At 43.7% G+C, this 17,967-nt stretch overlaps 1 protein-coding gene across 1 annotated transcript in view; it reads left to right on the forward strand.

Moving 5' to 3' along the window:
* FGD3 (FYVE, RhoGEF and PH domain containing 3) overlaps window positions 1–17,967 on the forward strand; it is an 86,321-nt gene that overhangs the window by 20,741 nt on the left and 47,613 nt on the right. The window contains exons 5-10 of the mRNA XM_006876775.1: window positions 7,312–7,450; window positions 7,997–8,055; window positions 9,191–9,337; window positions 9,572–9,664; window positions 13,798–13,877; window positions 14,879–14,909. Of these exons, the coding sequence (XP_006876837.1) occupies window positions 7,312–7,450; window positions 7,997–8,055; window positions 9,191–9,337; window positions 9,572–9,664; window positions 13,798–13,877; window positions 14,879–14,909 (549 nt within the window). The remainder of the gene's footprint in view (window positions 1–7,311; window positions 7,451–7,996; window positions 8,056–9,190; window positions 9,338–9,571; window positions 9,665–13,797; window positions 13,878–14,878; window positions 14,910–17,967) is intronic.

Genomic DNA, 17,967 nt, shown 5'->3' on the forward strand with positions numbered 1-17,967 from the left:
TGTTCTTTATCTGAAAGTAAGGTGGGTCTGGCTTTTACGAATCCCCTTACTTTGTTTATCTAGAAACATGTTAGTGTTGCTGTCATATTTGAGGGACAATCTTTCTTCTTGGGTATATAATTCTTGGTTGGTAATTCTTTTCCCTTTAGAATTTTATATATATCATACCATTATTTCTTGCCTGCATGGTTTCTGCTGTGAAATATGAGCTTAGTCTTATTGGTTGTCTTTTGTAGGTAATGTTTTGCTTTTCCTGAACTGCTTTTAGGATTCCTTCTTTGTCTTTGGTTTTTTGGAAATTTTTGAAAATTTGATTATGATACGTTTTGCTTTTTTGATTTATCTTTTCTGGCATACTAGGGGTGGGGTAGCCTAGTGGTCACGAATCGGGCTGTGAACCGCAAGGTCAGCAGTTCGAAACTACCAGCCGCTCCGTGGGAGAAAGATGAGGTGTTCTGCTCCCATAAAGATTTACAGCCTCGGAAACCCTGTACAGGGTCGCTATGGGTTGGAGCCGACTCCACAGCACATAACCACCACCACCAGGGGTGGGGTAAACCTGTATCTTATCAACTATGACTTTAGGCAACACATAGGTATTACCCAACCAGACGATACTAGGAATTTGATTGACATTCTTGGCCACTGTACCTTCTGAGGCTTTATATAAAATCCAGACTTTCTCCTGTAAGTAGGGGATTACAGTGGCTAGACAATCTTACAACAGGGAAACATCTTCAGCAGTTAACATGATGCCATCAAATAATGAAGCTGATGGATTGTTGTTGTTAAGTACTACTGAGTTGGTTCTGACTCATAGTGACTTTGCGTAGATTTTCTGAGGAGTGGCTGGTGGGTTTGAACTGCTGACCTTATAATTAGCAGTCCACTGCTTAGCCTACAGAGCCACACCATGACTCCAATGGATAGTAGTGGGAAAACAGAACAGGTCCCTTGTCAGGATACCATGGCAAATGGTGGGGCTCTGTAGATAAAAGGAAGTTTTAAAAAGTTTGTGGGAAAATTCCACTATCTTGGAATTTTTAGGTGAAATTTTCCCACAGAAAACCCACCCCTTGATTATATTGTGCCAAGAAGGTGGTCTTGAAACTTCTCATGGTTTTCAAAGATAAGAGTGTACTCTGCCTTGCTATTAACTAGAGTTAGTACTCATGGTTTGTTAGTCCTTTACCAATGTATTACGATTTCTACAGGAGGTCTTTGGTCTCCCTGCAGGACTCTGACCTGTAGGTGACTTCACCACCCACCTCTAGGACTGGTGGGAACCCTCCAGAGGCAAGGGGCACTTCCTCAGTAGGACCCAAAGAGCAGTGGTATTACTCCAGCATGAGCTTTTCCTGTAGGTTGTTATCACTTTTACTGCCCTCTCTGGAAACTACTGGAGTCTTAGCTTACTCTCAGGGGGCTTTCAAGGGACTTTTTGATTGTCGGCTCTCCTAGAGGGTTTCTTCAGCCGTTTTTTACCCCCAAAGTTCACACCCCCTTCTCTCTAGCTCTCCCAACTTCCTCCAGCTCAGAAGCATGCAGCTCTTGTATATGCAGCAAATAATTCACTGTCTGACCCCACCATGATGAGAGCTAAGCTCCTTTTTACTAACTTTGGCTGCAGACACTGACTTGGTGCTTCTCAGTGAGCAAGGGGAAAATGGGGAAGGTGAAGGAAAGGAAATGGAAAGGAAGTCAGGAGTTTACAATTTGGTTATTCCCTCTGGGTTCTGAGTCTCCTTCCCCACTATTCACTCTAGTTGTCTCCAAGGCCTGAGCAAGAGGGAGGGGCTGACGCAACACCAGGCCATAGCCAGACCTCCAGTCCCCACACAGTCAGATGAGGAAGCAGCCTCAGTAACCAGACTCTTTCACTCATGCTTCACGCTCTAGCTTGCTGTTTGCCCTTCCTGAACTGCTTCCTCCTCCATCTCCATTTTTACCAACCTAACTGTCCAAGCTGTTCATGAAGGTGACATATTCACAACATCTGTCCATTCATGGCCCCACACAACTGTTGCCTGTCCTTTTCTAACTGTATCTCTTCCTGCAGTGTTCTCACAGGCATTTTCATGACAAACTAAGAATCAGTGGTCAGTCAAACCATCCAGCAGGGCGACCCTTGTTCCAGGTGCTACTCCTAGTCCCTTAGCCTCTTTCCCACACTTATGAGGTATGCTTTCCCACAATCATGCTATGTACCTTGGCATTTTCAGGGTATCTCCATAAGCAATGGTCCACACAAACCTAAGAGTTACAAGGGCCAGACCTCTCTAGTGGATGGGCTACATCTAGTCCTAGGTTTATCCCTGAAAATGTGTCTCTTTTATCAACCATATCATTTGTCTCCTGACTGGCTCACCAATTGTCTGGGAATGAACCAATAACTTGAAATTTGCCTGAAGGGTTTGAGAGACTGAAGGAGGTTGGCCACTCCATAATGGTAATATAAGAGTTTTCTTTAAAGGGTTATGCACTGAGGTGAAACCTTGGGCAGTGGCAGGGCCAGGTTTGAGTCTCTGAAACCCCCAGAGGGAGGCAGATACTTTCATAGTTTTGTCAAACAAAGGTGACATGGTGCCAGGGCCCTGGACCTCCAAGGTCATCCCCGAAAGTGTTACATAAAGGTGACCTAGCAAGTTGGAAGTAAGCATGCAGCAAGCAAGAGAGAATACATACTCAGCCTTGCAAAAGCCTGCTCACCTACACACCTGTTCACAATCACAGTTCAACCATCACAGTCTTCCCCACCCATCACAGACTTGCAGTTGAGAGGGTATCATCAGGAAAAGGAATCTATCCAGTGAGGATCCTCACTTGTCCCCTTGTGCTGAAGATGAATCCACACATGTAAAAATATGTAAGCCAACCCTCAGACTTTAGTTATATACAACTCCTCTGTTTTAGACAGCCAGTGTTTGAATTGCTTATTCCTATCAAAACTGAGTCCTGGTGTGGTGCTGTGGGATAATGCACTAGACTCAAGGTTTGTGATTCAAATTCACCAGCTGCTCCTTGGAAACCCTATACAGGGTCGCTGTGAGTCCAAACCAACTCAAAGGCACTTAACAACAACAACAATCAAACCAATATTCTGAGAAGAAAAGCATGTTCCTTGGTCTGAAGAATCTTCTGTTCTAGTTAGAATGTTGAGCATCAGCATCCATCACAAAATGTAGTCTTCCAGGCCTACCAGTGTGGCATTTTGTGCTTCACAGTGTACAAGAGGAACATGCCCAGACTCAGCTCATCTTTACGTCACCCTTACTTCCACTCAGCTCATAAACTCAGGTGGTCACCTAAAGTGATCATTCCAGAATATCTACTCAACCGGTTTCCATTAACGTCTAGTCCTGGAAGGGGGTTCTTCTGATAGACATTATCTAGTCCTGCTTTAGTGCACTCCTCAAGTTTCCATAGGATTGTGCCCCACATAGGCACCCCTTCAGTAAGTCAACAATTTGTTTACCTTCTTCAATCAGCTTCTCAATCAAAGTCCAATAGCAATTGCTTCTCAATTGCAAAACTCCTGTTTGTTCACAGGTTTTCAGCATAAACCCTGAGTGTAGCACTGTAGGATAAGCCCTGGACCACAGATCAATTGAATCACAAGTCTGATAGTTCAAACTCACTAGCCACTCCTTGAAAACACTATACGGGAAACCAACTTGATGGCACTTAACAACAATAGCAACAATCCTGATTATAGTATTATAGGATAAGCACTGGACTGCTGACTGTAAAGTTGGTGGTTCAAATCCACCAACTCCTTGGAAACCCTGTGCAGGGTCACTATGAGTCGGAACCAACTTGAAGCACAACAACAACCAACCAATATGGGGCATGAGCAATCCTTACTAATTCTCATGTAGCATATCCAATCAAGTAAAGCCTGAAGAGCAAGTTGTTGTTATGTGCCGTGGAGTCAGTTCCGACTCATAGCGACCCTGTACAGGGTTTCTGAGGCTGTAAATCTTTACGGGAGCAGAATGCCTCATCGTTCTCCTGTGGAGCAGCTGGTAGTTTCAAACTACTGACCTTAAGGTTCACAGCCCAATTCGTAACCACTATGCTACCAGAGCTCCTTGAAGAGCAAGTTACACTCTGTTTTTTACAATACCCAATATTCATTCTCATACATTCAGGTCTGTTTTAGAACACCTAGTAGGAGAAGCCTTTCCTCAGTCAAATACAATGTAATACATTCTGATGATCATGACCTCTTCATAGAAATCTTTAAAAAAAAAAAAGATTTTCATATTTATCTTCATTCTTTTACATAAAGCCTGTTTAAACATTACATTTTCTAATTTTATTTCAACACCCATTTTATCCATTCATATGCATATGGCCTCAGGTTCTTGGCTAGCTTGGACCTGAAAAAATCTGACTAAGAGTAGATTTTAATAAGGATTCTATTGGATGTGGGATGGGCACATCTAAATAATTTTCCATACCAATGTCAGCAGTGGCTTCAAAGACACTCAGACAAGGTAGATAGGTTCTGGTTACAGGATCTAATGGGAGATTCTAATATCCAATAGGTCTCTACTGATTTTTATATGATTGAGTTAGAACTCCTAAACTATTTTCATTTCTTTAATGAACAAATAATTTTTTTTTTAAATTTGACATAGCTGGATAGGTTTAAAGCTAGGGGATTATTAGAGTCTTTTCCAGCTCGTGTTCTATTTGCTCAGGAGTCCATTGCTGAGACTCTGGGTTCTCTGTATTAAGCAAAATATAGAGTGATTGAGCAATCAAAGAAAAGTATGGAATCCAGTTACAACACTAGCCTCAAAGATTCCCCATATCTCTAAGTAGTTTTATTTTACTTTATTATTATTATTTGGCAAGTGATAGCTACTAATGGTTTCAAGTCCAGTATATTCCCTGTGAAATTAGAATATGGCCTACATATGCAATTTGGGTTTTAACAAATTAAAGTTTATCTTTAGAGGCTTTGTGCTGTTTAGCAGCCAGGTAATTAAACACCTAAATAGATTTTTCTTCACAGTATAAAAGATTCTTGGAAAAAAGTAGCAAATCACCAACATACTGAATGAGGAGAAAATTATTTGGGAACACTTGATACTGTAAATCAGCTCGTAAGACTTGAGGAAATTAAATAAAGGTTGAGGCATGATGATCCCAGTATACTGGTGTTCATCCTAAGTGAACGCAAACCAATATTGATGATGAGGGTAGACTGGGATACTAAAGAAAGCACTACATAATTCCACTAAAGTAAAGGTCTTAGCCTCATGAGGTGTTTGAGATAGGAAAAGATGGCAATCTAACTACCCGAAATCAGGGACTCACCAGGCGGTTGATGATCCTAAGGTCTTGAGCAAATTTCTAACTCTATTCATTAGGTTTATTAACTTGTAATAATTGGGGTATTACATGGGCTAGTATGGAGCCCTGGTGTGGCGCTGTGGGTTAATGTGCTGGACTGCAAAGTTGGTTTGTACTATAAGATTGGCAGTTCAAGCTCACTAGCTGCTCCTTGGAAACCCTATACAGGGTCGCTATGGATCAGAACTGACTCGACTGCAGTTACAACAACAACAACAATGGGCTAGTATAGGGTCAGTGAGAAAGAGGAAGAATCTCAACAAGATGGATTGGCACAGTGGCAGCAACAATGAGCTCAGATGTAACAACAACTGTGAGGATGACACAGGACCAGGCAGTGTTCTGTTATACATAGGATTGCTATGAGTCAGAACCAAATTGACAGCACCTAGGAGCTCTGGTGGCATAGTGGTTACGAATCGGGCTGCGAACCTTAAGGTCAGCAGTTCGAAACTACCAGCCACCGCTCCATGGGGAAAAAGACAAGGCTTTCTGCTCCCGTAAAGATTTACAGCCTCGGAAACCCTGTACAGGGTCGCTATGGGTTGGAACCGACTCGATGGCACTTAAAACAGCAGCAACAACAACAAATGGGTTAGTATTATTAGCACTTTATTAATTAATTCCTAAACTATAGGAATTAACCCTTGAATTGCCTCCCAACTTAGAGAGTATTGAGAAATTCTGGGAAGTTGTTTCATTTGGTCAATTTAAACTTTTGGTTGTTGTGCACTCTGTATTCTTCCCATATCTGTGGAGGCGATGTGAACAAGGTTGAGGACACAGAGAATACTGTTTTTCTATAATAGAGTTATCCTTATCCAAGTGGCTTAAGAGTTCTATTTTGTACCTCTCTTGATCTAACTAGCATATGATTAACTGGTATAGATCAGCCAGATCAGGTTGGTAAACCTGAATTAAAATGCAGAATTCCTCTTTAAATTTGTGAGAGTACTTTTTGGTTTGTGGGAACTCCTTAGCTATTGCTCTTAATTCAGTTTTAGATCAGGGAAAGAAGGGGATTTGTTCTCTTGCCCTTCAATTGGCCTTAATGAGCTTCTGAAACACAAGAGGAAGTTTAGGGAAAAGAGATAGATTGTCACTTGCACATGGCATTTCAGACAGAATAGCATCCTTTCCAGGATACGTAGCAGGAGATTCACTAGTGAAATATTCAGGCTTAGACTCCGTGGAACCCATGACTGTGTGAAAAAAATAGACAAAATCTGCAGACAGAAATCAAATTCTGAATAAAACATAACTCAGTTACAACATAAGAAGACAGAGCTTGAGACTGGAGAAAACTCACCAAATAGCCTGGATACACAGACCCTAAAAGAGTTCAGCAAGATCCTTCACCTATGTTTGATGAGGGCTTCAAGGCTGTAGGCTGGTCTCTTCAGTCCCACTTCTGACACCAAATCGTTGTTAAAAATAAAGCAGAGCTTCTGTAAAATAAAAGTTTTATTCAGATTCAAAGATTCGCAAAACAGGAAGCATTAAAATGAAAATTCAAAATGGCTTTCCAAAGAGGGAACATAAGGTCATGTCAATTTTTCAAAACTCTGAACAGAGTTAGGAATAAGTATGGAGATACATTTGATTGGCTGATATTCAACATGCTTTGTAAGACTCATTAATCAAGAATTTCTATTTGCCAGGATACTCAACTGTAGCCTCAGTTTCTTGTACTTCAGAGCTGACTCTTGTAACAATCTATATGGGCCACCATAGAATGTTGCAGAAAAATTTGTTTTTGTCACAAGTGAACATGGGTCATATACTGTGAAAAGCAGAAGCATAGAACAAAATAGAGTACAATTCACCCTATGTCAATCATTTTAATGATTTCAAATGCCTCAGACTTAGAATACTCTTTCCCAAGGATCAGGGGTACATATCCTGGGTATGAACTGACCCCTTGCACTGCCTTGGGCTCTCTCACAGAAGCAGGAGGTGTGCGGGAACCTGACACTGCAGCACCACATGCTGGAGCCAGTACAAAGGGTTCCCCGCTACGAGTTGTTGCTCAAAGACTACCTGAAGAGGCTCCCAGAAGATGCTCCTGACCGGAGAGATGCAGAGAGTAAGCTGGGACTGGGCCACCAGGCAGGGGATCTCTGGGAGAACACTGGGCCTCAGTGATGTATAAACAGCTTTTCTAGAAAACCTAAGTCTAGTTCAGCAAGCCATGGAAACTCACACACACACAGACAGATCCAAGTGCCTTTAAACATGACTCAAGAAGAGATTTAGACTTGAAGTGTGAGAGGTAGACATTGGTTCTGGGGAAGGAACTGTGAGAGCTGTCCACCCCTTGCTCCCAGAGCATAAGATGCAAGAATTGGAATTGTGGGGGTTGCTCCTGGTCCAAAGGCAATTAAGGCCTCGGCAGAAGAACTGCTAGCTTCTAGCTGCTGGCCCCACCCTCCATGAGCCAAATGGCGCTACATTTTCTCTCCTGGTCAAGTTCTTGAGCAGCCTAAGTCCTCATGGGGAAAAGTCTGAGAGCCAGGAGGGGTCTCTGTACAGGAAGGACCAGATGCTGGAACTCTAGAAAAGAGATCTCTACAGGCCCTCCTGGGTAAGGATGCAGTCCTGGAGGCTAACTCTACTGTCTTCTTCTCTGTAGAGTCCTTGGAGCTCATCTCCACTGCAGCAAACCACTCCAATGCAGCCATTCGGAAGATGGTGAGTTCAGAAGCAGGCTTCTGACAGCAGGGCCAGGCACACAGCATAGCTTGAGGGTGGCATATGGGCATTCCATCATCAGTCTTCTAGATCAGCATAGAGACTTAGTCTCAGACCAGCAGACCTGCTACCTGCTAGCTGTGTGGTCTCTGGTAAGTTATGTATTGCTCTGTGCCTCACCTTCTCCCCATGTGTAAAATAGAAACACAACAGAACTGATCTCATTGTGAGGGTTCAATTACTTTCATTGTGGGGATTACATGAGTTGCCTAAAGAAAGGGCTTGGGAGTCCTGGTGTGGCACTGTAGGATAAGCACTGGACTGCTAACTGCAAGGTCAGTGGCTCAAAACCACAAGCCACTTCTTGGAATCCCTATATAGGGTCGCTATGATTGGAAACTGACTCCACAGCACTTAACAACAACAAACATAAAGTGCTTAGAACACAACCTGGTACAATAAGTATTACTATCAATGCTATCTTATCTTACTGTTATCATCATTTACTCACTCAGCTATTCATTCATTCATTCATTCATTCAGTAAAGCTTCACTAGGATCTCATGGGCCAAGATCAGAACTAAGGACAGAGAGAGGCATAAAGGGTGATACGATAGTGTCACATTCTTGGTATGTACATAGCCATATCTGAGGACCTGCAGAGCCCTGAGTAGGTCTGTCCTGGGAGCTCTTGAGCCTCACCTCAATGCCAGTGACATCAACATCACAGGGAACCAGTGGTCCTATCCTCAGAAGTCTGCGACCTGGTAGTCACTGCTTTACTATTATTCATGCACTGTTGTTTTTCACAGAGAAAACAGGGAAGGAAAGCAAGATGTTACTTTGACCTCAGGTCTCTCTCTAAAGAAAGACAATAAGAAACGCTCTCTGTCTAAGTAAGATCTCCCCATGTAAGGACCCCATGTGTGAATCAGGGCCTGACCCCTAGCAATGATGCTAGCTATTATTATTTTATTATTGTTTTTCTCCTCATGGTGAAATTTTGTTCGTTCTCTAGTTGGCCCTATCATGGTTTTGGGTCCTGGTTACAGAGCAGCATTCTATTCACCTCTGTCTCCATCAGGATCTTGTTCCTCATGAACACAGAACTGCCTGATTCTTCTGTCTCTTGCAGGAGAAAATGCATAAGCTCTTAGAGGTGTATGAGCAACTGGGTGGAGAAGAAGACATTGTCAACCCAGCCAATGAGTTCATCAAAGAAGGCCACATCCAGAAGCTGTCAGCCAAGAATGGAACCACCCAGGAACGTTATCTCTTCCTGGTGAGTCCCCAGTTGTGGTCCCTTGGTGTAGAGCCCCTGGCTGTAGAGGCTCATACTCCATATCTCTCAACACAGAGTTCACCGCCACAGGGCTCTTCCACTTCCTCTCTTGCTGCAACCACTGGTATTCATCTCAGGCACTGTCCCAAAGCCCTTCCTAAGTCTCACAGGGCCACATTTCTTCACACAACTGGACATGCACCTGCCATGCTGACCTGTACCTTCCTCCTACAGTTCAACAGCATGATCCTTTACTGTGTACCCAAGCTGAGGCTCATGGGCCAGAAGTTCAGTGTCCGGGAGAAGATGGACATTTCGGGTCTCCAGGTGGGTGAGCCCCTTCTCCCTACACAACACCTGGGTGTCCTGCCATTGCAGCACTCTCCAGTCATGTGACCTGGCACCTTGCACGGACTCTGCTGAGCCTCAGACTTTACCTTTAAATGCCGTGTGGCCTGGACCAACTTCCATTCTGTCTTAGCACTGGCGTTCAGGGACTTGCTGAGGTTCTCTTTGCTTCTCTAGTTGACCCCAAACTATTAACCTGCCAGTGCACTGTGGCCTGGTATTCAACGGATGTTGTTGTTGTTGTTGTTAAGTGCCATCAAGTCAGTTCTGACCCATAGCTACCCTGTATAGGGTTTCCAAGGAGCAGTTGGTGAACTTGAACCTCCCTTGCAGTTCTAACCATCTTTGCAGTTCAGCACATTAACTCACAGCCCCACACCATGACTCAACATGCAAATACAGGAGGTTGTTAGAGACAAGAGTCAGCATAGCCTAGGGCACATCTCCTGAGTGTCTATATGTGTGCAGCTGGCCACTGAGTTAGTACTCCTGGCCTATTGATCTGAAGGTGAAGCTTGGGGGCTGAAGGGACTTGTTAAGGTCTCTAGCTAGTAGTGGCTCGTGTGTGCCTGACCTTCTGGGTCCTCTCCTGTGTATCATAAGCTTTGTTGCTCTGTCTCATGAACTTGCTGGCAGGGTTTCATGGGTTGGGTCACAGGGTACACATTTGGTCCCCATCTCCTGTTGGTAATAACTTTGGATTCATGGGCACCTCAAAAATGTCTGCTAAACTATCTCAAAAAGTAGAGGTTTGCATCAGAGACACAAAGAAATCTCTTCTCACATGAAAATTTTCTGAATCTAGGTTAAGAAAGACCATTAAAAAATAATGACTAGCTAGAGAAAAAAAACCAAACACCTTTTTCAGAGGTAGAAGAAACTATTTCTCTAGTGTCTCTCGACATTAATTTTATGTGTTAATGCAGAAGTTCTCAACCTTGCAGTTATTGGAGAAGCCCTCAGGTGGTGACCCCACCCGAGGTGCCACATGAGTGAGGAGTCAGTAATATACTTTCCCTACCAGTGGTGCTGATGGGCAGCCAGGCTGAGAGCCCTAGGAACCATACCTCTGCTGCTTTGCTTTATGGTTGCTTCATGAGACATTGCTCTCTAGTGAATCTCACCTTTTACTGACACCAATATATGCCAAACTAGCCCAAGGAGGACAAGATTATTCACCTCTGATATCAAAAATTTGGTGGATAATAAATCTCTCTTCACACTTGAACTGCATCGCTTAGGCAAGTCAGCCTTCCTTCGCTTTAGTACAGACCCCAGTTGATCCATACAACTCTCTCTGTCATTCTCCTTCACCAGGGCTAGGTCAGCAGGCACCAGCTCCTCCTCTGTTTCTAGGTACTATAACCCTATTGAGGACTCTTGGTGTGGTGCTGTGGGATAATCACTGGACTGCTAAATGCAAGATCGGAGATTCAAACCCTCTAGCCACTCCTTGAGAGAAAGATGAGGCTTTCTACTCCCATAAAGATCAACAGCTTCAAAAACCCTATACAGGGTCATTATGAGTCGGAACTGACTCAGTAACACTTAACAACATAATCTGTTGAAAGGACTCACAAACTGCAGGAAAGGGTAATCTTTAATCTAGCATTAAAAAGATACAAACAAATAGGGTGAAGTCTGGGAGGGGGTCTCAGCACAGAACTTCCATGCCCCCAGGAGACATTCCCAGGAATACACAGGAAGCTCCACTTACCCTTCCCCCAATCCTGCAAGTCTTCCAAAGAGACTTAATTAGCATCAGGTTCCCAGGTGGTCCTTCTTGGTCTATTTAGTCTACCTCAGATGTGGTCAGGTGCTCAGGAACCCAGACCAGAGCCCAAATTGTTTACTGTAAAAGGGTTCTATACTTTACACTAGTCTTGTGAAGTGAGGATGTGGTTAATAAGGAAATGACTGTATTTCATCAGCTCTGATATTTGAAGTCAGGACATGCTGGAGTGATCATCTATTGCTGGGTAGTGCCCTTTTTTCCCCAGTGGATCATAGGGTGATAGGTGCACTGCAGGTAGTGTGTTGAGTATGTGAGCATCTATCCAACCCCACCTTCATCTCTACCCCACCCCTAACAAATAGAGAGGCATGGGGTAAAGGTCATAGCATAGCACTGTACTAGTGAACTCAGCAATGTCTGCAAAATGGTGGGGATTCCCTTCTTCCTGTAAAACAGTCTTCAACATAGAGTTGCACAATTGCAATTGTGCAACCAATAAGTTGTATGCCTGTAAAAAGGAAATCGGTAAAAAAAACTTGTGTGATAGATATATTTACAATAGCAACAAAAAGAGTATCTGTTGAGATGCTTATGCACAGCCAAACATCTGATGGGGTTTGATTTCTTGGTTTGGAGGTTTAAGGTCATTGTTCATGGGACAACCTAGTTCATTGTGTCATGTCTGGGGGTCTGAAAAGCTTGCAAACAATTATTCGAGGAATAATTGGCCTCTATTAAGGAGCTCTGGTAGCGTAGTGGTTACGAATAGGGCCACAAACCGCAAGGTCAGCAGTTCGAAACTACCAGCTGTTCCATGGGAGAAAGATGAGGCTTTCTGCTCCCGTAAAGATTTACAGCCTTGGAAACCCTATACAGGGTCACTATGAGCCGGAACCAACTCCGCGGCACATAACAACAACAACATTTGGCCAATTATTGGTAAAAGTGGAAGAAGAAAGAGAATCAGGAATAGGAGAAAGATATGAAATATGTGGCTAATTGCCATGATGAACAGTTGTCTCCTTTGTCATGAGACCAAACAAACTGGATAGCACTGAACAGTTTGATTCTATAAAAGAATTCGGACCAAAAGGGAAAAATGTAGAACAGAATTTCAAATTCTCATGGATTCCAGAGTTTCTGAGGCCATGGAGAATAGAGGAACCCCTGAACTATTGCCCTGAAATAATCTTTAATCCTTAAACCAAACTACCCATTGAATTCGTCTTAAAACCAAACAATAGTTTAACTGAAGTAAGCCTTGAGCATTGTGCTCTTTTTATAAGTATTAGTCCTGGTGTGGTGCTGTGGGTTAATGCGCCAGATTGCAAAGCCGTTTGCACTGCAAGGTTGGCAGTTCAAGCTCACCAGCTGCTCCTCAGAAACCCTCTACAGGGTTGCTATGGGTCGGAATCAACTCAACGGCACTTAACAACAATATGGGATCAAAGCCTCCTGGTGTGGCGCTGTGGGCTAATGCATCAGACTGCAAAGTAATTTGGACTGTAAGGTCGGTGGTTCAAGCTCACCAGCTGCTCCTTGGAAACCCTCTACAGGGTTGCTATGGGTCGGAATTGACTTGATGGCACTTCACAACAACAATATAGGATCAAATTGACAACAGCAGCTCTAAAGATTAGAGGGCTGAGCTTATGTTAATGGGGAAGGAACAATTAAAAGAACGATGATGAGAATAGTTACACACGTTGGAGAATGTAATCAGTGTCACAATGTCCATGTAGAAACTTTTATTGTAGACTTTTGCTGTGCCAATTCTCAACAACAACACCAACCAAAGAAGTAATACATGTTTCTGCAGGGAATTTAGAAAATAGAAGTGTGAAGAAAATAAAGATGATTCTAATTTTAATAAAACAAAAATTTGAAAACAGTCTCAAAGGGCAGAAGGGGTGAGTACTATGGAGAGACAGTGCCTGTCTGATGCCATGGTGGGGATATGTTTGGTTTGTCTAGGTGCCAGTTGAGGACATTTCCCTGAGGAAACAGCATCATCACAGGTGGGCCTTGAAGATCAGGTCTTGATGGGAAGAGTTTCAAATACAAAGGATGAGAAAACCTGGTCTTGAGTGTGTTGGGGATGGATGGTCTCCTTCCTTTCCCATTACAGCAGCTTATGTTGGAGGAAAAGGAGAATGAGAATGCTTGCACAGCTCAAAGCATGTCATCCATGTTGCTGAAATGTGACAGTATGGTCTGAGTCAAGGCATTCGGTTTCGGCAGACCTCTGGGCCCATTGGGGCACAGGCTCCTCTCTACCTTCTCAGAGAAGAGTTCTAGGTTAGAGAGAAGTGATGCTGGATTGAAGACAATGGATAACATGACTGCTTGTGTGGTTTTTTTTTAATTGTCTCTTTAGGTACAGGATATTCTCAAGCCAAATGCAGCACATACATTTCTAATAACCGGAAAGAAAAGGTCCTTGGAGCTACAAACTCGGTAGGGCACAGTCTGTTTCTAAATGTCTGATGTTTTGACATCTTTCTTCATTTTCTAAACATAATAACTGCAATGTGTTCTTATTTACTCATTCATTTTGTTAATTAATTTACTCATACAGTCATGATTTAAAAATTAACAGTACTAAGGAGTCCTGGTGTGGCACTGTGGGTTTAATGCACTAGATTGCAATGTTGGTTTGAACCGCAGGGTTGGCAATTCAAACTCACCAGCCACTCCTTAGAAACTGTATACAGGATTGCTATGAGTCAGAAGTCAGTTGGCGTCACTTAACAACAATAACAAGAAGGAGAATGCAGCAAAGCCTCTGTCCACCTACTGTATTTCCTTTTCCCCAACTGACTAGCTATTAAGTATTCTTCCAGAATTTCTTATGTGCATACATACATATCTATTTCTTTATCACAAATTGCAGTTTACTATACAGCCTGTACAGCATTTTGCTTTTTTTTTTTCAATTAAGCTTATCAGAAATCATTACATACCTAAGCATCTTTTCGTAAAGCCACACAATTCCCCATTACAAACATTTACCCATCTACTGGTGTCTGGCTTCCTTAGCCTTGTTACTGCCAACAGTGCCAAAGCCGATGTCATGCTTGCACATAGGTCTCTGTGCATATGTGTCAATAAGACAAAGTTGTTATGTAGAGTTGCTGGTCAATGTGTAGGATGTGAGTTTTAAATTGTGATGGTTATGGTCAAGCTGTCTCTGAAAGAGATACTTGGTTGTATTCTGACTGGCAGTGTATGGGCAAACTCTTCTCTCTCCCTACCACCACCACCAAGAAGGTACTGGGCACTACAGGGGGGCATTGATTTACATTCGATGTCAGGTAAAAGCTACACAACATGGCAGCAAGCGACAAAACGGCCCTTATTGTATTGAGCTCAATGTATGCTCAAGTACAGACTGATAATCAGTTTGCTTGTTTATAATTAACGTCCGAGTTAAGAAAATACTATTTTTGTTTCTATAGAACAGAGGAAGAGAAGAACGAATGGATTCAGGTAAATCTTCTAAAGTTTAGAGTAATCCAGTGGGCAGGTGATTGAGCCCCTTGTTCTTGTCATGTTGGAGCAGAGATGGGGTCCAAGTGACCTTAGTCCTATTAGCCCCATCTGCCTAGCTTTGCAGTGGTGCTGTACCAGGATCTTCTTCAGAAGTCCCTTCAGACTCAGAAGCCTTCCATTAGCTTGTTTGAGGTAACCACCGATTCTCTCAAGCAAGAATAGAAGGAGCTAGAGGCCAGCAGGCTGAGTATTTCTCTTTAAGGGGCAGATGTAAGTTGTCTTGGTCAGGAACCTTCCTAGAAAAACCTTCCCAATGCCTTTCGAGGGTTCAACAGTCCATTCAAAGAGGGCATAGCAGCTATGTCCCCCACCCAGTTCTAGCAACTTGACTCGCAGGAACATACTTTTGGGGTGTATGGAGATGTATTGACAGGGAGATAGAGAACACCCAGAGAGAACCAAGAAAACCCTGTTTTTTTAGGATGACTCAGTACCAGCATAAGGGGTGCAGAGGACCCTTAAGAAACTACATCCTGGTCTGCTAGGGTGGCTTGAGCCCTGTGATGGCTAGAGGTTGGGGAGTGGTGTAGCAGGGAAGGAGGCAGAGTGCAAGACTCCTGCTTTCTTCTTCCCCTATACACATCACCTCATGCCTGCTCAGGGTTGGGTGCTGGGTCAGAGATGAGTTCACCTAGCCCTGGGTTGCAGTCATAATCAGACCCATGTTGATTAAGTCCTATGGCCTTAGTGGACACATGCTAATTGTTAAAGTAGCCCTAGCTTTCAGAATTCATAGAATGGAAATATCCAGGTGAGAAGAAAGTCAAAGAAAATTCAGAGATTAGGAACATCTCAGGAACATGGATGTGGTTTTCTGTGAGCTGGGAAGTTGCCAGCACAGACTGTCCCCAGAAACAGTCTACTTTCAGCCCTGGGACCCTGGCAGAAATAGGGACACAGCATATTGGTGTGACAGCAGGGTGAGGGACTTGGCCTACTGGCCTCAGCTTGGCCCCTAGCTCCTTGTTGGCTAGCCAAGGCCAAAGGCCTTGATTCATATTCCTGAGATCTAATGTCCCATCTGAGAATAGGACTGAAATGTGACATCTCAGGTCAGGGGTGAGATAAAATAACCCTATGGGTGTGTAGTTCTCAGGGATAGGACATACACATCCCTGCCCCCTCCCTAGACATGCCACCTGACGCTGTCACCTTCTTCCAGGTCATCAGAACCACCATTGAGAAGCACAAGCAGAACAGTGAGACTTTCAAGACCTTCTGTGGCCCCGTCGGCTGGAATGAGGACTCTATCTTCTCTCCAGACCCATCTGTTAGTACCAGTGCATGGGGTCTGTCCTCTGTGGCCTCACCCACACCACGGAGCAGGGGACTTCCATCACAGAGGGCAAAGGCTCATAGCAGAGGGAGTTGTGGGCAGGCAGGCAGAGGGAGGTATCCTTTGAGGCCTTTGCAGGACTGGGTTCCAGACAGAGAGTCAAAAGCCAGGATGGTGAACAGGTGCACGTGAATATCTGCCCAGCCTTTGCAGGGTGTGCTGTGGCCCACATAGGTGGGGTGGGAGAGAGAATAGGAGCGTGCATGGAACACTACTGCATATAGGCATTTGATGAGGCAGCTCTGTGCATTGCAGGGCCATTGAGTTCCAGAGATGCTAAGGTCACAGAAAAATGGCATAATGACCACTGCATTCTTTCTGCATTTTACTGGGAAACGGAGTAACTTAACACACCTCTATGATTTTTTTTTTTTTTTTTTTTGCCCCAAATGCTACTACTGGAAAAAGATCATTGGACACTTGTTGACTTCCACTGTCTCTGAGGGCTGTGGGAGACTCACTATAGACTCAGGTCAGCTGGTGGGCAAAGATACTGCAGCCCACAGCTCCAGTTATTTATACTTTTTACCAGACCAGATACCTTTTTAATATTGAACTCATGTGTTTTGGAAGAACCTTTGTATTGTTACCATGAATGAAAACTACTATCAGATTCTGGGACAGTCTAGTTTCCTGAACCCATCATATGTACATTAAGAAATATAGTGGGAGATCTGTGCTTGATTCAGCAGGACTCTGATCTCTACACAGAGGATAGCAACAAGGACTGCTGCTGTTGTTGTTAGGTGCCAGTTCCAATTCACAATGACCCAGTGTACAATAGAATGAAATACTGCCCAATCCTCTGCCATCCTCACAATCATTATTAAGCTTGAGCCCATTGCTGCTGCCACTATGCCAGTCTACCTTTTTTTTGGGATCTTCCTCTTGTTCGCTGACCCTCCACTTTACCAAGCATGATATCCTTCTTCAGGGACTGGTCCCTCCTGAGATTATGTCTGAAGTATGAGAGACAGTCTTGTCATCCTGGCTTCTAAGGAACATTCTGGCTGTACTTCTTTCAACATAGATTTGTTTGTTCTTCTAACAGTATGTAGTACTTTTTTTTTTTGTAATGTTTTACTGAAAATTATATGATAGTTTACAGGGGAGAACTTTAGTTTTACATTCATTCCATCGTATATCATCTCACTGCCATGGTTCCAATCCCCTCCATGCATCATCAACCACCCAAAGGGTATATCCCAGAAACCCACCCCCTACACTTCCCCCTTCTCCCCCCACTTTTCGGCTCACAGACCCTTTCCCTCTCTGGGTCCAAGGTCCCCAGTGGCTTCATCACTCCACGTCATCATCTCTGTCTCTAGCTCAGGCATCTCTGTTTCTCTGGGTAGGGTCCCGCTCTCGGCTCTTCTCCATTGTTGGTCCCAGAGGCCTCCGCTCCTATCCTGGAGAATTAAGCACTCCCTTCCTTGTTACAAAACTTCTACTTTTGCATTTCCAACCCTTATAATCCGTCCTGATAAGCATTATTCCCTACAGTATCACGAGTTACCCATCTGTATCTCCTACTGGAGATTCTGTCTTCTGCCCAGACAGATTGAATAGTACCTACTGGAGATTCTGTCTTCTGCCATGCTCCCTAGCACCAGGTTCCCTCTTGAAAGCTTGTAAGCCAGTCACTTCTTGCCTTTGTAG

This window comes from Chrysochloris asiatica, unplaced genomic scaffold (assembly GCF_000296735.1).
Source record: "Chrysochloris asiatica unplaced genomic scaffold, ChrAsi1.0 scaffold00412, whole genome shotgun sequence".
NCBI lineage: Eukaryota > Metazoa > Chordata > Mammalia > Afrosoricida > Chrysochloridae > Chrysochloris > Chrysochloris asiatica.